Genomic DNA, 24472 nt, shown 5'->3' on the forward strand with positions numbered 1-24472 from the left:
GAGTTGCTTTTATTAATAAAACCTGCTTCCAATTTTATGTAAATGAAAAAAGCTTTAATTCTATATCTTTTCTAAAAAGAATTTAGAAAATTTCACAAACTTGATTATACTTAATGTAAACATAAGCAATAATATTAAATCTTGGAAAAATCCTTCAAAATATGAAAGCAGCATTATGAATGAAGTATCATTAGGTTAACCTGTCATGTTTACTTTGGAACAGTTCTTTGATTAAAATTTTTGCCATACATTTTCTCCTGAAAAACGATCCTCCTTTTTCTTATAAGAAATCTGAATTGAATCATTGGTTTGCCTTTTTCCTAAAGAACATGCTGATCTAAAATACTAGTAAATATTCAGTGTAGTGATTCCACGTCCGATTTATAAAGGGAGAGAGAGTGAATGACAGAATAAATTTAATTGAAAATATAAATTTCACTTAATTTCTATGAGGTTTTTTTTTACCGAACTGAGCTATTGATACAGCTTATATTTCTTTAAGTAAATTATATATTTGTCTGTCAGCATATGTTTGAATATTATTTAAGCTGAACTGTTTTTTAAATGATGGAATTTTAAATATATATGAATTCATTTGTATATTATGGGTTAATTTTTCAAAGCAGTAATGGAGCTGTGTTAATATATAGCTTATAATTGAAATGGTACATATTTGTACATTTTAAGCACTTCAGTGTAAAATTTCTTAATTGGAATTCTCTCTCCCTTGGCTAATTCATTAGTGGAAATATTTACTCCTCAAGTTAATGCTATATAGTATGAAGCAATTTTTACATAGTGTAAACTTGTTTATGATATTTTGATTTCACTTTAAAACTTTTATTTTGCTCCTTATACATATAGTTCATACTCAATATAATAAGAAGTGCAGACACACATGAAGAAAATACACATCAGCTGTCTGCTTTTACAAATGATCATTAAAATACCATGTCTAACTACTTTGACTCCAAATTATTGTCTTCCCGAACCCAAAAGTAATTTTCGCAAGTACATTACACAACAGAACTTCATCTTCTGCTGGTTAGCAGTAGAGGATTTAAATCCATGCCGACAGTTCATTTGACAATGACCTTGAGGGGCTTTGCTTCTTGAAGAAGAAAGCAGAAGCTTGCGGTAAACAAAGTTCACTTCTGACAGATGGATTGAATGACAGAAAGGTTGCGAGTGCCAGAATAGCCCTGGCAGAGGAGGAAATGTTCAGTGGAATCCAACAGGAGAGGAGGTGTGAACAGGTGCAGGGTTGCTGACGGAAGGGGAACCAGATGGAAGGAGCCAGAGCCAGTTTATTTAAAGGAAAAGGCAGAAAACATTGAAAGGCTGTGCGATCAGTGGCTAAAAGTGTTCATAGAGGAAGGTAAAAATTCACAAAGCAAAACTGCACAGTGGGGTAGCTAGCACTTAGCATAATGGTAGTAATTTGTGAGTTTAGTTTGGAAGTTGCAATTGAAATACATTCATCTTGGCTCTTGACACCATCAAGTATAGATATTTGAAAGTTGTTTATTTTTTTTAAGTTTCTATGCTTTTTTTATCCATCCATTAATTTAATTTTTCCAGCCAGAAGCTCCGTTGTGATAATACTAAAACTGTATCATCAGCTAGGAAAAGAAGAAAATTTAAAGTGAAGGTTAGCTTTCCATTCAGATTTATCTTGTGTTGCCTCAGTTTTGTTCACATATAGAAAGCAAATGCAGGCACTACTGGGTGACATATGTAATATCTAAGAAATTTGCAATGTTAGAATATGATGCCATTGATTGATTTTGTTGTTTGAGTCTCTGTGTTCATTTTTTGAAGTCCAGTTTGATCGTTTTGGTAGGAATAATGCTCTCTAAAATATACCTTTGCTGGCCATGATCTGCAGGTTTATGTCTGCTGCTGAAGTTGCCCTGATTTTCACTGACTTTTAGTGACCTGCTTTGGGAAGTCACTTTCAAATTCAAGTATAATTTACAACTGGAACAGTGTACAGTGAGGCAAGGAAGGAAGACCTTCCTGTTTTCTTAGAACTATGAAAAATAAACTCTCTCCTCTGCAAATCAAAGACATCCTTAGTAACACTCTGTGTGGTAACATCATGTATGCCATCTATGTGGGCCCTTGTCTACAGCAGCCATCCTTGAAAAGTTTCCTATATTACAGTACCAATAAAGACATACCAATAGAGGAGGACCTATTTTGAAGCAATTACCAGGAAAAATGATGAAAATGCACAATTGTTTGTGATTTTAAAGATCTAGTACTCTATCCACAAAAGTTTCTGCACACTCTTCATGAATATTAATACATGGAGTAAATTCAGCCCTGTATTCACAGCCCCCATCTCAGAGTAGCCAAAGTCAAATAGATCACTTTTGATTAAGGCGGGTTTTTGGAATATTTTTATTTTAGTGATTATGTCTATGATCCATGGCATATTTTTGTCTGTAAATATAAAGAACTGAAATTTGATTAGCAGTTATAGAAGATGTTTATGTCTGTATTGCTTATGGACATTAACATTTTGGGTCATTTTATTTTAAATCTGGATGAGACTACATACAATTATATTTTAAGGAAAAGGGGTGAACAATTTCTTCTGATAAAAGGAAACTGCTAGCCTGTATTTAAAAATCAGCTGCAAACGTGCCTCTTGGGGGCACTTGTTAAGACATTTTCACCTAATACCTATTTCTCATTGATCTAAAATTTTACTAGAAAATGGGTAGAAGCATACTTGCTTTAATTGTAATGTATCGATTTTGCCATCTTTCATCACAGTTACTAGCTACCTTTATATAATAATAATTTTATCATTGTGCTGCTGTATAAAATAATAACATAAAACTCTCCTGAATTATGGGCTTCCAATTGAAATATAGTTAAAAGAAACTATATCAATTAGTGTAATCATTTGATATTTGCATCACAAATTAAATTGCAAGGTCTTTAAAGATAGAACTAATAGCTTCCCAGAAATATGTAAATTAAGCTGTGCCCAGCAGAGTAACTTACATCAGAGGGACCTTGTTTTTTTTTTTTTATTGAAAGGATAATGGGTCAATTGCTATTAAAAAGTATTCATTCGAAATGTATTGAGCACATTCTGTTACAGCTACACTAGGCATTGTGTAAGTTTTTTAAATAAAGAGGGACTAATCCTTTTTTACAGATATCCTACAACCTAGTGAACAAGCTTTAGAGGATTACATACATACATACATACATACATACGTGTGTGTGTGCACAAATTCTAGTAAACAGTATATATTTATAAACTGTTCTGAACTCAAGCATCTTTAATCAATTAGTAAAACTATCCATCTTGCCCTATACTCATTTTAATGTGAAAATTCAGATGCAAAGAAGCTATGTGACTTGCCCAAGGTCAGCATTTAGTGGCAGCTAAAATTAGACTCTCCATCCCCTTGCTCTTAACTATTACAATATAGTCCGTTAAACTCTTTGATAATATGACTCATGTGAGTATACCTATTAAATCTCTATGTAGAAGTATCTCATAACATTTTGCTAAAAGAAAAAGTTGTTTGCCTTTGGGACTGGTACATGGTTACTAGTTCTTGAAACAAAAAAAGAACAGAGCTTTTATTTACAAACAGCAATTACCAAACTGCACTCCTTGGAACACTCCCAGGAGTGGCAATACCGCTAGCAACCCCGGTCACACAGGTTATCTGTTGTAGGCACGTTACACACATTAATTATTTCATCCCAACATGACCCTGTGAGGTGGATTCTGCCATGATCACCACTTTACAGATAAAGAAACTGAGGATATGGAGGTTAATAACTTGACCCAGGTCATAGAGCTACTAAATAATGGTGTTGGGATTCAAGCTTAGATAGTTAGACTCCAGAAGACATAGTTTTATCCATTATACTATATTGCCTCTAATGGTGGGTGCTAAAAAATGGGTTCTGTGGTCAATACATACAGGAAAGTTAGATTAAGCAATGTTAAACAGGTACTTAACAATAGGGCTTCTCAGAGCCTTAAATATGCTTATGCACGTTGTGAATCTCTTAGAAAGGAATTGAGTTTGCAGTGTTTCCCAATTTAAAAGGCTATGGAAACTTTTCTATTAAATCTTCACACATCTCCCAGGATTTAGGTTTTTAGGAATATATGTTGGGAAAAATTAATCTAAATTAATTTTTGGTAGGACATCTGAGAATTACCATGTGGAACTTGTTTTCTTGTCTCATCAGTGCCTCTGGAACATTACCCCCCTTCCTTAACTTTCATTATAAAATGTGGTTAATGACAGGATTAACCTATAAACCATAAAAAGGTAGTTAACTTTCAGTTTAAATTTAGCTAATCCTTGGACTGATGATTACTTGAAGAATAATTTTACAATAAATTTTCCAAATCTTACTGCCTCAACTTTGTCTTTACATGTTAATAGTTGAAAATAAATTTTACAGTTAAATAGCTGGATGCCAATCAGATAATTGAATTTAGATTAAAGTTTGTCTCTGGATAAGATTTTATAGAATAAAGTCTTATCATGAATAGGTTTGGATACAAATCTTTTAAAAATCTGCAAGGAATTCTTGGCACAGATTTAAAATATGGGCCCCTAAATCACACTCTGCCGCAGATCTTGTTTTCTTTCAGCCTTTGGTATACTAATAGTCTTTCCTTTCCTGTTTTCTGAAGAAATGGAGTAACTCATGGGCAGTAAATTCTAGAAGCCGAGAAATTAGCTCTCAAAATGTGTTAATTCTTCTGTAAATATACTTGGAGGTGCCTATAATTTGTAATTTAAGCAGCTTTTTTTTAATTAAACATACCAACATACAAACACTTCTTACCATATGATCATTCCATTCTGTATATGTAATTAGTAACTCACAATATCATCACACAGTTGTATATTCATCATCATGATCATTTCTTAGAACATTTGCATCAATTCAGAAAAAGAAATAAAAAGAAAACAGAAAAAAATGCATACATACCATACCCCTTACCCCTCCAGTTCATTGATCACTAGCATTTCAATCTACTAAATTTATTTTAACATTTGTTCCCATATGTTTTAATTCCATATTTTTAATCCATATGTTTTACTCATCTGTCGATAAGGTAGATAAAAGGCGCCTCAGACACAAGGTTTTCACAATCACAGTTCACATTGTGAAAGCTATGTCATTATACAATCATCTTTAAGAAACATGGCTACTGGAACACAGCTCTACATTTTCAGGCACTTCCCTCCAGCCTCTCCATTACACCTCAAGTAAAAAGGTGATATCTGTATTATGTGTAAGAATAACCTCCAGGATAACCTCTTGACTCTGTTTGGAATCTCTCAGCCATTGACACTTTCTTTTGGTCTCATTTCTCTCTTCCCCCTTTTGGTCTAGAAGGTTTTCTCAATCCCTTTATGCTGAGTCCCAACTCGTTCTAGAATTTCTGTCCCACATTGCCAGGAAAGTCCATACCCCTGGGAGTCATGCCCCATGTAGAGAGGGAAAGGGCAGTGAGTTAGCTTGTTGTGTTGGCTGAGAGAGAGAGACATCTGAGCAACGAAAGAGGTTCTCTTGGAGGTGACTCTTAGTCTTAATTTTAAGTAGGCTTAGCCTATCTTTTGCGGGGCTAAATTTCATATGAGCAAACTCCAAGATTGGGGGCTCAGCCTATTGTTTTTGTTGTCCCCACTGCTTGTGAGAATATCAAGAATTCTCCACTTGGGGAAGTTGAATTTTCCCCCTTTCTCACCATTCTCCCAAGGGGACATCTAAGCAGCTTTTGATGGTGAATTTTTCTATTAATAATGATCTTGTAATAATGATGACTGGAATTGTGATTCTCCCAAGAGCTTACTGTGTGTGGCCCTGGCTTTCTTACCCATCCCTGTTTCTGGATTCATGAATTATATATTTTTCCAACAAATCAACTTCCAGTAACTTTTAGAGAAATTTGGAACCATCCACATTCACGTTCAATAAAGTATAGATTATGTTTTGTAATAAGTGAAAATCACAAAGGCAATAGGTTAACTCACCAGGCCATGAGATAATTTACCAAACTCATTGACAAATTGATTGACTTAACTAATATGATCTGCATGATCCGTTTGATGAACTTTGAAAGTGTTAGTTTCTAACTAGAAACAGTAATGATTTGAGGATGACTAATAGATATTGAGGAAAGAAATTTGTGGGAGGAAATCTTTCAGTGATTCTGTTATTTCACATTTAACATTTACAGGAAGACTATCAAATGATAACGATTTTCCAATTGTATATACATTAACTTAGGCATCTGTAACCCATGCACACAATTGGACTTTTTTCTATAATTTGCCAGTGTAGGTGTATAGAATAACTTTTTCATATGCCTTATAATTTTAATTTTAAATAAATTTTGGGAGATGCTTCAAACCAGATCTGATTTATAAAAGAAAGGTGTTATCACATACATTTGACTACTTTAGCTACAACTGTTCTCTGTTTTGTATCAGAATTCTTTTCCTGTGTTTCTCCTCTCAAGTAAGGCAAATAAATGGATGACTTAAATGAGAAATTTATCAGGGTAAAAAAATCTCATTTTAATAGTTTTTGCTTTTATAAAAATTATAAGCTTTTATATCTTCATGAGACACTTAAATTTATTTTGGCACATGATTATGTTGATTTGTGGGAAAACAGGATTTAAAATAAAACCTTGGTATAAGTAGGTAGACAAGAATTCTATTTCCAATAGAAATATAATAGGCACAAAATGTGAACCATATATGTAATTTGCAATTTTCAAATAGCCACATTTCAATATATAATCAGTGTAATGAACTTTAATGAGGTATGTTAACTCTTTTTTTTTTGTTTTTCTTTTTGTACTAAGCCTTCAAAATCCGATATGTATTTTACACTTGTGGCATATCTCAATTTACACTTACCACATTTCATGTGCTCAATAGCCACATGTGGACAGTAGCTGCTGTACTGGCCAGTGAGCCCTAGACCTTTTGTTATTTAGTTTTTCTAGCCTTTTCATAATGCCCAAGGTAGATATACTTTGTTTCTCGTGAGCACAAACCGTGAATTCTCTTTCTGCAATAATTGGAATCATTTTAAAACAATAAAATCATATCAGCATTTTCTTTAATTTTGGAGCCAGTGGCCAGAGCTCACTTTGATTAGTCCTTTTCTCAAGAAAGCCACTTCTAGCACAAAAAGGTTAGAGGAAGCTGCCACATAGTGGCTGCCACTTGAAGAATAGCATTACAATACATCAATTTCTGTATTACAGAAGTTCTTCCATATCTTACTGTCCCATTTATGTGTGAATAGCCTTTATGTGAAATAGTTGTTGAAAATAAATTTGACAATTAAATAACCAGATGCCAGTCAGTGGATTTTCAGTAACTTTCAAAATGATAATCTGGGCCAGAAATGGCTGGTGATTTATGTGGAATAGCTCATGTAATCCTGCTAATATCATTTTATATAGAGAAAACTGAGGCATGGATTAAAGTTCCACTTACAGTCACACAGCTAGTACATGGTGGAGCCAAGGTTCAGACCTAGAGTTGGGTGTCTTCAAACCCCAAACTTGAATCCACTGTGCAATTCATAACCTTCTGTGTAGATTTTAGTGGTAAATTGAAGAAAATTTTTATTCTTTTCTCAAGGTTATATGTCTTTGAGATAATGATATTGATCAATATCCTTTGAGTTATATTTTAAGAAATAATAATGATAGTAGTACTAATTAACATTTTTGAATACTTACTATGTGTCGGCACTGTACAAAATATCTGTTACATGCACTATCTTTATAGTTATATAAGGAAAGTTACTGTTATTAACCCCATTTAGCATATTAGAAAAACAAGTCATGGATAGGATAGTTGACTCACTTAGGGCCCACAGCTAGGAAAGTAGAGGAATTGAGACTCTTACTAAATCCGGCTGAGACCAAAGCCTGTGCTCCCAACCCCTGCCTCCTCATGTAGAAATAAATGACCCAGCCTTGCTGGGAGTGGAGCCTTTATGCTATGGGATAAAGGCCAAGAGTATGCTGTTATTTATAGAGGCATTCTAGGATTTCAGTTGCTTATATTCCTCTTCTCAGGAAGGAATTCCCCTGGTTTGATTAGGCCCAGGGTGTAGGCTTTCTTCTAGAAATAAATTTGAAGATGAATTTGAAGTAAAGGAAGAAGCAGGTCTTCCAGAGTGGAAAGGGAAGCTCTGCAGTGAGGAAGAAGACTAAGAAACAGCTATAAGAAGAAACCGCTTCTTATACTGAAGCAGTATACTGAAGCAGAGGGAACAGTTAAGAATGTAGATGAGAATTTTTTAAAGCAAGTGGTATATTTTAAAGCCAAATGTAAATAATACTAAATCATAAAATGACTAAAAGGAAAAATGTTTTGACGAGGAGAATAGCCTAAATACAGTGACAAAAATAAAAAAAGCACAAGGCCAGGAATGGTCTGTTGGAAAGAATACTATAGTAGGAATTGGACAGCCTGGGTCAGATCAGGTTTTTCTTCTGTAAGTGCAGTACTTTTTGGCTTCAGAATTGTGAGCAAAAATGAAGAGGTTACAGAGATCTCAATCAAGCTGTCAAGTTGAACTAACCATGTTTTTAAGCCAAGGTTATCCGTCAGTCAGTAAATCGTAATTTCTACTTACAAACACGTTGAGTGTTTGACCATTTCAGCAATGACAAAAATTCTATTCTATTTATTATAGCAGTTCCCCACTCATTCAAACTTAGACTTCTAGTAAATTCAGCCACCTGAAACATATTCATAAACTGAGAAGTACTTTTAAGTGGCAAAGAACTATTGCAAAGCCCTTGTACTTTCTCTGCAGGATCAATGGAATAAACTTTAGGCATCACCTTTAGACTTAAAAACAAATAAACAAAATCATAGCAAAACAACCAATGGAATATTATAAGAAGGAGATGAGTGTGTTTCTCTTTGCTTCCTGGTTCTTTGGTATTGCATCTGGGACCGTCCATGCAACAAATCTTGAGAGCCTTCTGCATTTCCCATCTCTGTGTTAAGCACTGAAAGATACGTCAGAGAGTAATGATGCTGAAGAGCCTCCTAGCAGCAGGAAAATAGCAGCAGCAAGTGCACTACTTCATTTTAAGGTATAAACCTTAGTTATCAGGGAGTTTGTTATATTTGAGGTTTTTTGCTTAGGTAAGCAGATATGAGTAACATATTTTGGACATATTTCTATTGTAAGTGGTCAGAATTTTATGTTTAATAACTGGAAAATTTTCTTATGTGGAACATCTTATCTTCCAACAATTCCAGATAAGTGAGACATTATCACACTTCAGGAAAAAATCTATTTAGTAATGGTAATTCTTACTATTATAGCATACTGCTGACTAAATGTAATGGCCATAATGTAAACAACATATTCTCCCATTTAATAGATCCTAAACATTAATTGCAGAAATGTTTTAATAATAGAATTTTAGTAATAACCTAGAAACATTGTAATAGAATACTAACTCTTTTCAATCAATTTTAATGCAGCTGTCAAAGATGGATATCTATGACATGTTACAGAAATGCCATTATATTGTAAATTGATCCTACTGATGTCTGATTTAAAGGTACTCATCAGAAGGATTAACTAGTAGGAATCTGCAGGTAAACTGATATTTTTTAGAGAAAAGGTAAAAATGAACCAAAGCAGTCAGTTTAGACAGCCAATCAAAAATGGAAAATACGAATATTTTGACAATTTAAAGGTACAAAAGCAAAATAATCATCTAATTTATTTGATGCCATAGTATATTTGTCCTTATTCTTTAGCGTGGTGAATTGGGCACACAGTATTGTAAAAGAGAATGTAAGGGTGCTTTACTATCTCACAGGAATTTTGCTACAATCACTCAATTTATTAGGAACTTTTGAGCTATTGAAAAAAATGTTTAATCAGAAAATTAGTGCAATGTACACTGGATGACTAAGTCTCAGTATCTACCTATGATATACTATATCTAAAGAAACAATTACAGAAATTGCTCTTACTATAGCTGTAGTAATAAGTGCTGTCCCGGCTTCTAATGTTGTCCCTTCCCCATCTGTTCCCCACACTGCAGCCAAAGTGATCTTTCTAAAGCATGAGTGTGATCACAACACTCCCCTGCTTAAAATCCTACATTGGCTCCCTATTTCCCTCAGGATGAAGTCCTTAAAAATAGCTTCATGTTCTGGCTCCTACCTACATCCCAGTACCATCTTTCTTCAATCTCCCTTCCACCAACTGTTCACTTCTACCCCACAACATATATAATCCACCCTCCAATCATGCAGAACTGTTTGCAGTTTTCCAGAGGCACCTGGTTAGCTCGCATTCCTGGATCTTTATACATGCTGTCCCCTTCACTTGTACCAATAATCTTCTCACTCTGTATGGTTAATTGCAACTCAGATTTTAAGTCTCTGACTTTTTAAGCCTCATGAAATCTTCTTTTATATTCCCTGGTCACCCCCCAAACCCTGGTTTATCTGTATAGTACCAGAAATTTAGTCCTATTTTAATTTTTATATAATTTTAATTGTTTGTTTTTTCTCTAATTTACCTATTTTTTTCACTGGACTAGAAAATCTCTGTGGGCAGGGTCAGTGTCCTGTACATATTTCCAGGGTTTATTACAGTGCTTGGCAAAAAGTAGGTGCTTAAGTATTTATCAAATTGCTGAGTGGTATGCTTGCTTTTGAATAAGCAAACCCCTCACATGAGGCAGTGCTGTTGAATGGAAAGAAGATGAACTAAAGTGAGAAGACGGACCCTGGTTCCAGCTCTGCCATTTACTAGCTGGGTGATTTTGAGCAAATCTCTTAATTCTTTGATCTTGAGATGCCTCATCTGTTAAATAGGGCTATCTGCTCCATCTCCCTGCTTCACGGAACTGTTAGGAAGAGAGTAGTCAATATATTTGAATGTGTGCCGTAAAATAGACAGCACAAACAAATGTGAGGATGATGTGATGGTAAGAGTCCGTGATTTTGTTTTAAGTAAGTATGAGTTATGCAGAAGGGGTAATAAAAGGAGGCAATATCTGGGCAGGCGGCTCAGTGGCAGAGTTCTAGCCTGCCATCCATGCTGGAGACCTGGTGTGGTAGTTAGGTTCAGGTGTCAACTTGGCCAGGTGAAAATACCTAGTCTTGTTGCTGTGGACATGAGCCAATGGCATGTGAACCTCATCTGTTGCTGATTACATCTGCAGTCAGCTAGGAGGTGTGCTTGCTGCAATGAATGATGTTTGATTTAATTGGCTGTTGCTTCAATGAGAGAGCTCAACGTAGCACAGCCCAAGCAGCTCAGCATACCTCATCTCAGCACTCTCAGCCCAGGCCTTTGGAGATGCAGAAAGGAATCACCCCAGGGAAAGTTGTTGGAACCCAGAGGCCTGGAAAGAAGGCCAGTAGAGATCACCCTGTGCCTTCCCAAGTAAGAAAGAACCTCAACTGAAAGTTAGCTGCCTTTCCTCTGAAGAACTATACATCAACTAAATAAACCCCCTTTTATTGAAAGCCAATCTGTCTCTGGTGTGTTGCATTCCAGCAGCTAGCAAACTAGAACACCTGGCTACAATTCCCAGTGCCTGCCCATGTATTTTTTAAAAAAAAAGCAATGTATATTTAGCACACCCTCATTTGCCTTGAAAGTAAGAGGTTTTCCAGTTATTTAGGGGGTGCTGTAAGAGAACTTTTTGAAGGAAAAATTATTTTTAGGAATGTTTCTATTAAATATGTCCTTTCCTTTGTGTGTTCCTTTGAAAGAAGTTGACTTCCTTTCTGTTTTCTGTTCCTTTCCTAGAAGTGGCCAATGTTCTTATCTGATAACTTCTTTCAGAAGTTCTGACATGCTTTTCAGTAATGAGAATAGAAGTGATTTACTTCAGGAAATATATACGCTGTCATTGAGTGCTATGCATACTTTCAGAAGAAGAGGTTACAGGATCCTATCTGTATTTTCTTTTCTTTGTTTCCTCCCAGCGTTTCTATAGTTACTCAAATATGAGAACATAGCCCTATTATCAGTAGAAGCCATGGAGTTTTGGGCCTTCTAATACTTAGAAGGTATCATACTATCTACTAATTTTATTATTGTTTTTTGTTATTGTTGTCAGTAATAAATTCTTGGCAAAATTGGGGGTTATCTTATCACATTCCCTTTCTCTAGTAAGTAGACAGGAGGATCCTTATACTTGTGATGATACTTAGTGCAATGCTTTCTATCTCCTTATATTTCTTCATTCATTAGTTCATTCCTGAAACATTTGTTGAGCACACAACTATATGCCAAGCACCAACCAGGCTCTTGGGATAAATTAGTGAACCAAACAAACATAACTCCCTATCCTCAGGGATCTTATATTCCAGACTATATGCATATGTCTTATCTTCCCTAGGATTCTGTGATCAGCTTGAAAGAGATTTGAGTGTGATGTTTAGTGTTTTTGCAAAGGTCAGTGTATTTCTTTGAGCAGGATGCAACTAGTTGATGGTGTTTTTGCAGGAGGAAGTGATCAAATGGGAGAAGAGAAGGCTGTCAGGATAGATAGTATAAGAATCACCTGCGTACATATGGATAATTGAAAGAAAGCTCTTTTGTAGTCCCTTCAACCTTCTCTCATTTCTCTGTATTGCTGGTAAAGTAAGAGATTAAAGCATAGTGACTCATACTTGAACTTTGAAGTCAGGTAGGCCTGGATTTCCTGGCTTTGCCCCTTATAATTGAATTACCACTTCAGACAAATTGCATAAGCTCTCTAGGCTTTACTTTCCTCATTTATATGAGGATAATAAGAGAATCTACATCAAAATGGTTTTTGTGAGGCTCAATAAAAGAATACATGTAAGGAGCGTAGCATATGACAAACAGAAATAAGTAGTAGCTTACTAAAATGATCAGTTCTTTAAGGTAGGAATTTTCTGTCCTGTTTGAATGATGAACCTCAGAGTTAAAGGAGTTATTTGCCCACGATCACATAGGTAGTGAGGCAGTAGATGGCATCCTTAGAGTCTCTAGCTCTGTGAGTTTTTTTCTACTGTGCTTTTGAAACATAATCTTACTGAAACACTAAAGAGGGTCATTTGAAAATGATGTGTATTCATTTGTAAAAAAAAGAAAAACTGCAAACAAGTAGAATAGCTTTTTAAACAGCTTTTTTTGTGAATTCTAAGTTTGAACAAATGAGTAAGTTTGTTGAAGATAATGGGAACCAGGTTTCTCACTGTTGGGGAAGAAAGCAGAGCTATAGAAAAAGGGAGGACTAGGATCTAACCTGTGTTGTTGGATTGGAATTGGAAACATCAGTTTGAATGGGTATTTATATATATATATGTGTGTATATGTATTAATATATTTGTTCTCATATTGATATTTTTATTTTTATTTTCATATTCTGGTTATGACTTCTAAGATGAGCTAGAAGCATTGACTTCTTAGTAGCCATGAGCACCACCTATTCCAGACCTTGGTTTCTAAATGACATTTCTCCACTAAAAGGCACAAGAGCTCCTTGAACAAAGGCTGACTCCAAGACCGATGCAGGGACAGTAGAAGATGAGTCTGGAATATCTTATATTGCTACAAAATCAAGAAGTGTACAAAAATAGTGGAGATATGTCACACAGGAACCAGCTTGAAAGGGATTCCTTCTTGCTAAATCCAGGACGATTTGGACCTTAAAATACTAATATTAGTTTATAACCCAAAGAATAAAAAAGAGTCCATAACTCCATACTACCGCTAATAAATTAAAAAATGATACAGAAAGGAAAGTTCTTCCTTATAGCAGGGTATTAACTAATAAATATAGACAAAATAATGAAAAAGTCATCATTGGATGCTAAAATTAGCAGGATTCTATATCCAAGGAATAGGCTATTTTCAGTCTCAGTATTTCCTCATAAATTACTTATTAATTACGAAGGGGAAACAGTAACTTTATAGTGGAGAAACCTGGCAGATACCACCTAAGCAGTGGTGTGCTGGGACTGGCCTATACCAGCTCATGAGAGCCACTTGTGTGTATTTCTTATAGATTCTCTGTTCAGTGATAGCGCTTTGGTGGTTTGAAACAGACCGTCGTGGGAGTATTTATACTGAAAATTGGCAAATACTACAAATCAGGTTCCTTCTCACCCAATCTTTGACTCCCCTCTCTTTCCCCACAAAGACCAGTTATTAAACATTTTTCCACAACACCGTTGACCTTAACCAAGTGATCAAAGCTAATATCACCAATAGTGGAACAAATAACCATGTGTCTTATGTCACAATGACACCTGCCTTCTCCCTGATGTGCCTCTCTAGATTCCATCAAGAATGATTCTCAGCTAGTCAGAATTTTAGAAATGACCTGGTAAGTTTTGTCACACCAATATGTTACTGCTCCCAAAGCTCTTTTAACTGAAAGGATTGTACATCTAATATTAGAACGTCAGACATCAGTAAACAATGAATAGAAACATGGCAGGTGGGATGGTGCCTCAAATCACTGCCACTACCAGGTCCTCATTCTCAGATTCAGCTCAAGAGATCTTCACTTCTGCCCCAGATTCATTGTTGAACTCAAAGATTGTGAGAAATTCTCAGGCTCTTAATCTTGCTATGAAATTGAAAATATGTTTTTTGAAAATCAATTAAGTCATTTTGGCTCTGTGACATGCACATTTTAACAGGAGCAAGTTAAAAAAATAATACATGGTAGGCAAAAGTTGAAGATTTTCAACTTTTAAAAAATATCTTTGCAGCTATTTTTGGAAAATACACTCAGGCATAAATGTAATTGCAGTAAGGGAGTGACTAAACTGCCATGTGCACTTAGCCATGTGTGAGGCCCATCCAGTTTTTGTTCACCCCTTTTAACCGTTATCAAGAAAGCATTGACATGACCCACACATGCATGGATTGCAGGTGTTGTGGATAACTAGGGGGAAAGGTGGATGTCCCTGTTTGAGTATACCTCTTTTTTATCAGCTTTATTGAGATGTATTTACATATAATAAAATTCACCAATTTTAAGTGTGCAATTCAGTGTGTTTTGACAAATGTATACAGACATGGAACCATCATAATAATGATGTAGAACAATTCCATCAACCCAAAAAGTTTCCTCATGCCCCTTTGTAGTCAACCCCTGCCCCTACTGCCAGGCCCTAGCAAAAGTGATGCACTATTTGTCACTCTAGTGTTTTCTAGAATTTCATACGAATGGAAGCATAAAATGTGTAATCTTTTGTGTCTGGCTTCTTTAACTTAGCATACTTCTTTTAAGGCTTATGCCTGTGTTGTGTATATCAGTAGCTGGTTCTTTTTATTGCTGAGTAGTGCTCCATGACTATTTCACACTTTATTTATCCATTTAACAGTAAATGGACATTTGGGTTGTTTCCTGTTTTTAGCTTTAGATTGTGAATAAATCCTTCAGCCCTATTTTAATATCTACCAAGAAATTCTTCTTTGCCTCCTTTGCTTTTTATTCATTCCAGTTTGTAAAGTAGGGATAATTACAGGTTTGGTTAAATGAATTCATTGATGTTTTGAGTTAGGATTGAAAAAAATCTGATTGGGAAAGATTGGTGTGGCTGAACTATCCTTCATGAGTCTCTTACACCCAGCTGGAATTAACTCTCCTTTTTCTGTGCTTGGCATGCTTTCTATTTTGGCCATTCTGAGTCCCATGCTAGAGACTGTAAACATCTTAAGAGCACTGACTTGTTTTATTATTTGAAGTTCCTATGTGTCTTTCACATAGTAGAGTTACAACAAATACTTGATGAATTTATTTGAATGTATCTCTAGTCATTCCTTAAATACCTAAATGGATTTTAATTATTTCAATCCATTATTGCATTACATCTATAAAATAGATTTCCCTAGATCAAAATATTTCATATCCTACCTCTGCCTTTAAATCACCCACAATATGACCTTTGAGCAGATTTCTAATTCTTTATGACCCTCAATTTTTTTTTCAACTATGAAGTGAAGTGGTTTATACCGGTACATGGGTAGTTCACTGGTTAGAATGCCCGCCTTTCATGCAGGAGACCTTGTTTCGACTCCCAGACCATGCACCGCCCCCCGCCCCCCAAAAAAGTGAAGTGGCTTGATTAAACGAATTTGATGTTCCCTTTCATTCTAATATTCTGAAGTCTTAAGATGTTTACTATGTCATAAAAGCACCTGCAAGGGGAGAGGGCAACAAAGGAGGAAAGGAGGTAGGAAAGCAAGAATATGCCACATTTTTAGGCAATGAAAAATAAAATGTGTAGCTTCTTAAACAGTGTGAAATTTGGGGAAGGATTCAAGAAACTTGAGGTTAGGTGTAACTCTAACAGTTGTTGGTAGAGTTCTTTTAAATTATTTGTTTTTTAAAGAGGACTTCAGGAAGACAGTAGTGCTTTTCTATAGTAAAGGTAGGATGTCGGTTATTAGGTAGCTTCTCTTTCTAAAGATCGATTGCAAGATTGACAGCTTCTTTTATGTAGGGAAACTGCAAGTCCTAGTTTGCACAGGGCAGACCCATTTATGACTGTTGTCTTATTCTAATTATTAATGGTGCTCCTGTCACTCTCAGAGTATAGGTTTTGGACGGTGCATTCTATGGTCACCCAATTTTTAGGGATGTCCAAGCTCCAGATCTCCCTACCTATATTCCTTGCTCTAGACAGAGGTCCAACTTGGGAATAGTTACTCAGCTATAGAAAAAGGCTCTGCTTTAAGCAGACATCTTCGGCAGAATGGTCTCCTGCTAGTAAAGCACTCTTCTAACATGAATAAAATAGTTTTTGCTTCCTCATAAAATTTGAGCAGATTCTCCAGCTTCACTTAAAGACTTCAGCCTTCCTTTCTCCTATGGCAAGGGTATAAGATCATCCATTCATTAAACATTCACTGCCCATTTTTCATTTGCCAGATTTTGAGCTGGACTTAGGATATAGAGGCAAACATAACAAAAAGAGATAGACATGCAAACCAATAACAACAGTGTGATAAAAGCTGTCTCAGTAGGATGAACAGGGCATATATCAAAGTCTCTGAGGAAAGAATAGTTAATTTAAGAAAGAGAGGAATGAGGAAGGGGGCATTTTGAGCTGGGCCTTAAAGAAGTAATGTACACTGTGCAGGGGATTGGAGGGATGAGGAAGTGACATGTGCAGTGGATCCATGGCTGGAAAATATGTGATGGGACTCAGGGGGCAAAAAGAGGCCTAGTATGACTATCCATTTATTGCAGTCTGGTAGTGTGTAACTGAGTGTGAGGCAAGACCTTGGACCAGATCCAGAGGATATTGTTATTAGAAGGACCAGAAGGGACCTTATTTCACATTTGGCGTGGACCCCTGATGATTCCATTTGAGTGAGGTGTGGGTGTATTTTCATTCTAGAATTTTACACTACAACATTACCACAAGCATTGACCAATTTCAATACAGGCTTTCCTTATGTTCCTTTATAATTAGAAACCAGTGAGTTGAAGTTCCACAGCGGTACATAGACTAGTAGTGATAGCTTTATGGAATTGTTTATTTTTAGTTTGGCAAAGGCTAGGCAGTAAATATCTCAATTAGTAAACTAACACAGCATGGATGAGAAGTGCCCACAAGGAGATCAGGAGTTAGAAATAACTGAGTCAGTTAATTGAAGGAAACCCTCATATCACTTACACATATTTAGAGTATAAAAACCAACCGTGTGTCTGTGTGTATGTTTGTGCAAGTATCCAGAGTGCTGCCAGCAAGAAGGTCCTTTGCATTCCTCAGGTTTTAATTGTTTAGGAAGTTTCTCCTTTTGGAGCCTTTGTGATTGGATATTGACCCACTACAGTGGGTCATTAGCCTATCACAGTGGGACAGGGTTATTGTCTGCGATTATTGAAGCTTTTTATCCTGCATTTTCTTTTGATGTGACCCAAAAGGGATTTTATTATGAGGTACTAGGGGGAAGTTATTCATTTATATATACATATTCACGTTACATGGCCTAATGCATGAAAATATTTAATGAACATACACACGTTACACTGCAGAATCAGTTACTTGCCTCTAGATAAGTCTCCTATGTTATATTTGAGATTTCATTTTAAGTTTGGAAGTTAAAACAGAGTTGATCCACAAAGCTTGGATTCCAGAATTTAAGTTTTGACGTATTGTATCATACTGTTCCTATAACTCCAGGACCTTTAGGAAAATTGATCATTCAGAAGGTGAAAGTTTAATTGGGGTGCAAAGTAGATATTAAAAATGTTACATTCATTTTTTAAATGTACAAAATGCCGGTTTTCAGTTGTCATGATTTTTTAGTTTTTAAAGTGTGTACTTCTGTCCATTTCTATTTATGGCATGTATTTAACATTGTAGGCAAAGGTCTGTGGATCCCCTCCCCTCAAAAAAGGTGTGTAAAAGATTGTTGCCTTCTTGTGCCTAAATTTATGGTGTATCAGCTCTCTCTGATCTGTAGGTTACATGATGGGGGCTGGGCATCTGCAGATTAAATTTCTGTATGTCTCTTCTCTGTTTTGCAGGCTAGAAAAAGATAGCATTCAGCAGAGCTTTAGCAATGAAGCAAAGGCCCAAGCCCTTCAGGCCCAGCAAAGAGAGCAGGAGCTGACACAGAAGATACAGCAAATGGAGGCCCAGCATGACAAAACTGGTAGGTGGTAGGCAAAGATTAGAGCCTGGGCACTCACTCACAAGCCAGGCCCACGCCTTACTGTGAAATGACATCAGGAACACCTGTAACCTTTGGCTGGCCGAAGGGAGCAGATGCTAACTACACCGGAGATTCCGAATTACATATTAGTTAGCGTTTAAAAGAGAAAATGGAAAGTATTGCCCACTGTCTGTTGATTTCGGAGTGCTGCTCTCACATCTGTTGCACCATCTGGATTATGAGTTTATTTACCTGTGTTCAAGAAACGTAAAGCTGAGAGAGACCACAACAAAGTAGAAAAACAAAGGGCTTGTTTTTGGCTGGGTTTTCAGGCACACATGTTATATAAAGAAAATAGCATCAGAAGCTCTGCGGGAAATGCTCTGAGCTTACAGTTAGAGTCTCCTGAATAGCATTGAACAGTTCCCACAGTACACACATTATAGCTACTCTAAAAGCCTAATGAGTTTGCTTCAGCATCCAAACTGGAGAAAAGCTTTAGCCATTAATCGGTTCTTAATTCACTGTCGCAGCTGGATGTAATTCAGTGGCTCCAAATTGATATGTTCCTTTATTTAATCTTTGCAGCTTCGAACATTTTTAGCATTTGTATGATTTCTCCACCTCCCCCACCCCAATCTAGAGTGATGTTTAATCCTTTGCATTCTTCAAGTTCTCACAACTGCTGTTAAAATTCACTAATACAAGGCATTGACCACAGCTGGCAGCTTGGCTAAAAATTGCCATCTTTCATCACGTTGGCGCTATTCTGCAGTCTGAGTTGGCCAGTAACTCTTTACCTTTAATTTGAAAGTAAAATGCACTTTTAAAATAGGCAGTTTGATTTGTTCAGTCAGAGTATTATGTAATTCCTTTCACTTTTGAGTTGTGGGTTCACAGACAGTGTTAGGCAAAACAAAACAGTGTCAGTCATTATAATTCCATGCTACATATTCAAAGCTCATTGTACTAGTGAAACAAAAGTTTAATTGATCCTGTCTCTTCCAGAAAAATGTTGCTTAATTTTAGTGCCTTGATTTATTTTGCTTTGTATGCTATATGCTTTTTGCCAATCATTAGCTAAAATTGAAAAGAATTGAAGGTGCTTGTTTACATTTACACTTAAAGGCAATTTTCACATGAATTATTATATGCTGCGTTTAATACACAATAAAAAATTCTTATCCTATAGATGAAAAATTGCTAACATAAAATACATTAACTAATCTATGTGTTTATAGAGGCAAACATGTCCTATTGACTCATATAATTTCCTCCAGCACTTTCATTAGCAATTTTCTTCTAACAGCCTTTGGCCTGAAGAAATGGAAATTCCACAGACTTTCAGTTGTTTTTCCACTAAGAAGAAAAAGAGGAAATTATAGGGTAAATTATTGTTTACCTTCACTGCTTACAAGATCCCATTGATCAAAGAGTCTTGGGCAGACTCTAAGTGCTAGATAAGGTTGTGTAACTGTCAAAACACCTTAAGCACACCTCCTTTTATTTCACACACACACAAAATATCACTCTTCAATTTCTTTGATCAGCTCTTCATTGAAGCTCATCCTGCTGACAATGAAATCAGCGTTCTAAGGAAAATTATGTATATCACTTTCATAATTAGAGAAGTATATGCAAGATGAGGGGGAGTGAAATATGTGAGCAAATATGAAACTTAAAGCATGAAATACAGTGTGGAAGAGAGTTTCTCAAAGATTTTAGTTTTAAATTATCTGGTGGTGATAATTTTTGACACTGAGTTTGTAGTAAAATTGTCAAAATAAAAATATTTATCAGACCTTGCATATTACACAGATTTAAGCATTGTTAACCACCCTCTGCAAGATATTTGACAATTTTTTAAAATATTAAAACATTCCAACAAGCTGAAATGATCAAACTGTTTCTGATGTGTAACTATTAGGAAAATGTTTCACAGGATTTAATGGCTTGCCAAATAAGAATTCCTTTGCTCTGGGACCTTGAGAGTGATTTAGAGGCTTATATGAAATGTATTGTGAACGTATGACTTTTACTAGTCTACGTATGAAAGTACTGCAGAGCTACAACCTAAAACATCTTATGTTGGTGGGGGGTTTATTGTTATTTCTAGAAAATGAACGGTATTCATTGCTGACATCCCAGAATACATTTTTGACAAAGTTAAAGGAAGAGTGCTGTACATTAGCCAAGAAATTGGAACAAATTTCTCAGAGAAGCAGGTAGGTAATATTATACAATATTTTCAGAGTACCATTTGTGTAAATGCTTTAATTTTTCCTTAAAAAATAGTATTTCCACTATCTTATGGTCTAATGTCAAAACCAGATTTCTGTTGGTGTAAGTTTTCTCTGAAAATATTTTCTCTGTATGGACATTTTATTTATTGTCCATATGGGAACCTTGATGTTTTTTAATGATTATATATGCATTCTATCATTTGACCTTTTAATGTTTAGAACTGAAAACTATGTGATTTCAGAAAACAAAGAAAAAAATAGCAATTATTCCAACAAAGGATGCAGATAAATCAGTTCAGCAGTTTTAAAATCTTTTTTGCTGATACAGTGAACAAATGTAATCTATCATCACAGTTCTCCATGAATGTACAAAAGCTATCTTTAGGTCAATGAGAATAGATGAAATGAGTATATATAAAAAAGAAAGTAGATGATACTTTGAAATAAATAAACTAAAACCATCCTTTTCTTCTCATGAAATTGCTTTATTTTAGTAGTGGAGCCATCGTTTATTTTATAGGTACACTACTCTTTAATAAATCCACTGATTTGGATCTTACTGACTTTTTTCCTACACATTTTCTATTCAGATTATGTCAATGAATAAATTATTTTATATTGTAAATTATGATAGGCCTGAGATCTCATCTCCACTCAGATAGTACCTGTGTAATCTTGCACAAGTTTATTTGACCTATTTAGACTGTAGTTTCCTCTTTAGTAAATGAATGATACTGGGTTCAGTCACTTTGAATCATAAGAATATTTACATAAATTTCTACAGGTCAAATATCACATTAAATGATGATCTAGTGGAAAATATTCTGTATATCTTCACTTCTGCATTTTTTTAAATTTAGATCCACACAGAGCAAGCAATATGGGTCAGCAAACAAACTATTGACTTAGGTATCTCATTCATAAGGAACTTCCAACAGGATCAGAGCATATCTAGTCACTTTGAGCCCTATCTTGGATTCCTGAATCAACAAGATGCCTTAACTTATGGAATCCCCATCCCTGAATCTTTGGGAGAATCAGAGGATTTGTGAGTTAAGTTTTTTCTGCTCATAGGTAGGCGAGGCTTCTTTGACCAACCAGAATGTGCCCCAGCATTTGTACCTTCTGAGTAAATATCTTATTGGGTGGGAGGAAAGCACAGGGTACCAGAATGCCAGATATTTTCTGGCAAGGAAAACCAAATGGTTATGTCATGACAGAGACTTTCATAAAACATTGACAGTAGCTATTCCTCACCAGAAATATTTGATTTGCCTCACATAAAATCAAAAGCAAGTAATCTGTTAGAAACAAATGAACCAGATATATAGTTTAGGAAATAATGACCTTGACATGGAGTTTAATAATATTGTGTTTAAGATTGCTTTGTGAGTGATAACTGATTATCTTGCTCTCTAAAGAGAGGTAAGTAGGTAAAATGAAGCATATCAAAAAAATCAGAGGTTCTAGGTGCTTGATTTATATGATTTAATTCTCACAGCAGTCTGAGACAGGAATTACTCTCTTTTTTACAGAGGAAGAAACCAAAACTTTGAGTGTTCAAAAAACAGGAAAGCGGCAGAGCTAGAATTCTAACTTAGGAATCTCTGGCTCCAAAGCCTATTTTTTTTCTTACAATAATTACAATATTTGACTTCTATTGCTAAAGAAAATCCAAGCCAAAGTCATTAAGATTAGAAAATTTGGAAAAGAAAAACTAATCTTTAAATTCTTGTGGAACAGTAGGCATACTTGGCATGTGAGGGTCAACCTGAGAGCTTGACTTATTCTGTACCCTGTGCGCTAGGCCCTCTTTTTCCTGCTGTAGATGTCAATTTACCACATACTGCTCTAGTAAACTTGAACCTCAGCAATTCTCCAGCTCCTCCTGTCCACTGCTTGGTAGATTGAATATGTTCCTTCATGTCTGACATGTAGATGGCACTCAATACATATTTATTGAATGAGTGAATGATGAACAAATGAAAAAAACAGGCTTGGTGCTACACTTCACATCTTGATCTGACTCTGATTCCAGCCTGTGATGACAGACAAGTGTGCAGTAAAGAATACTTTGGAATTCAGAAATAACTAGGTTTAAATCTTGCTTTGCCACTTAGCTACATAACCTTGAGTATATAACCTAATCGCTCTAAACCTCAGCTTCCCTGCCCGTAAAAAAATTTCTAAAAACCACTTTGCAGAATGAGGAAAAAAAAATACTCTCTTTCTGTCTCACACACACGCATAAAGCACCTTACACAATGCTTAGCACATACTCAGTAGCTGTTATTATTTTCATTGACAGCATTGTTTTAAGGGTCTTTTTTGGGTACCACTTCACCAAGCTATTACTGTCTTTGCCAGAGAAGTCTGAGCACCATTCGCTGACCGACATAATCTCTATATCACGATGAAAATCTTTTAAAGGAAAAGCAGGATTGGGAAAATATGGACCTGGTTGTGTTTTATATCACACTCTGTTTTGTAAATCCAATGAATTAAAATAGCCATCTACTATAACTTTACAGTTGATTCAAAACTAAGGTTCGGCAAGTAGTAAACAGTCAATACATTTTAACTGTTAATTATTTTTAAAACCCTTAAGGGCCCCTAAAACATTTTACCAGAACATTACAGAATGTTCATTTTATGTGCCTCAGTAGTAAGTGGTAGATGGGATAAATTGTAATTTTTAGGTTTTGTTTTTTGTTTACTTTTAATTTCTTGTAGATCCAGTCTCATTTCTCATAGTCTTCCTACATGAAGTTATGGCATTTTCACTGACTTCATGCAAAATTTAACATCCCATTTTAATGTTAACCTCTGCTTTGAAACTAACTATAAAACTTGAAATAATTTCTTATTCAAAAGAGCTCAGAGTGTTTCTTTTAAAATAAAAATTATAAATGTATTAAGCCAGGAGTGTGGCTTTGCACAACCTATACCAAATTTAGGGGAAAAAATTTCTCCTGTGGGCTTTGAGGTAAGGAAAATCCTGGAATTATCTTAGGCTTTCTAGTGTTTTGTCAAAACACAAAATTTCAGCTCAGTCTCCCCCTGAAATTATATAAACTATGTAGAAACTTTTGATACCAGTTTCCCTAAGGTATTTGTATGAACGTTTTCATTGAAGTAAGTGTATTTCTTTTTTAGAGATCAACAATTTAAAATACATTTTGTTTTTTGCTCTCCCTCCCATGCTAGTGACATTTCTCTAAGAGTTTTATGTTATTCAAAATCGCATGCTTAAACAAATGGATTTGTACCACTGAAAAGAATCTTTTACTCATAGATCTAGTCACTTGATTAAAGCCCATTCAGAATCCCTAAGAAAGTTGACAGTCTGGGCTCGCCATTCCCGTACACTTTTACTCCTTGCCCCAGCCTCATGCTAGGCTGCTCTGTGAAAGTGTTTTGAAATAGTTCCTGTGTGTGTGTGTCTGTTGTATGTGCTTTCTCCACAAGTAGACCATAAGTCGCATTATGGCAATGACTATTGCTTCTGTTCTCTGGAAGCCCTCCACAGTGATTAGCACGGTACT

General features: G+C 35.6%; 1 protein-coding gene across 12 annotated transcripts in view; it reads left to right on the forward strand.

The window, feature by feature from the left end:
• SDCCAG8 (SHH signaling and ciliogenesis regulator SDCCAG8) overlaps positions 1-24472 on the forward strand; it is a 319229-nt gene that overhangs the window by 217338 nt on the left and 77419 nt on the right. For all 12 annotated transcript variants that reach the window (XR_013179195.1, XR_013179196.1, XR_013179197.1 and 9 more), the window contains 2 exons: positions 18557-18684; positions 20801-20909. Coding sequence is in view for 9 of the 12 variants with exons in the window: in XM_077168479.1 (XP_077024594.1) it covers positions 18557-18684; positions 20801-20909 (237 nt within the window). In the remaining 3 variants the exon portion in view is untranslated. The remainder of the gene's footprint in view (positions 1-18556; positions 18685-20800; positions 20910-24472) is intronic.

Source organism: Tamandua tetradactyla, chromosome 7 (genome assembly GCF_023851605.1).
Source record: "Tamandua tetradactyla isolate mTamTet1 chromosome 7, mTamTet1.pri, whole genome shotgun sequence".
NCBI classification, from domain to species: Eukaryota; Metazoa; Chordata; class Mammalia; order Pilosa; family Myrmecophagidae; genus Tamandua; species Tamandua tetradactyla.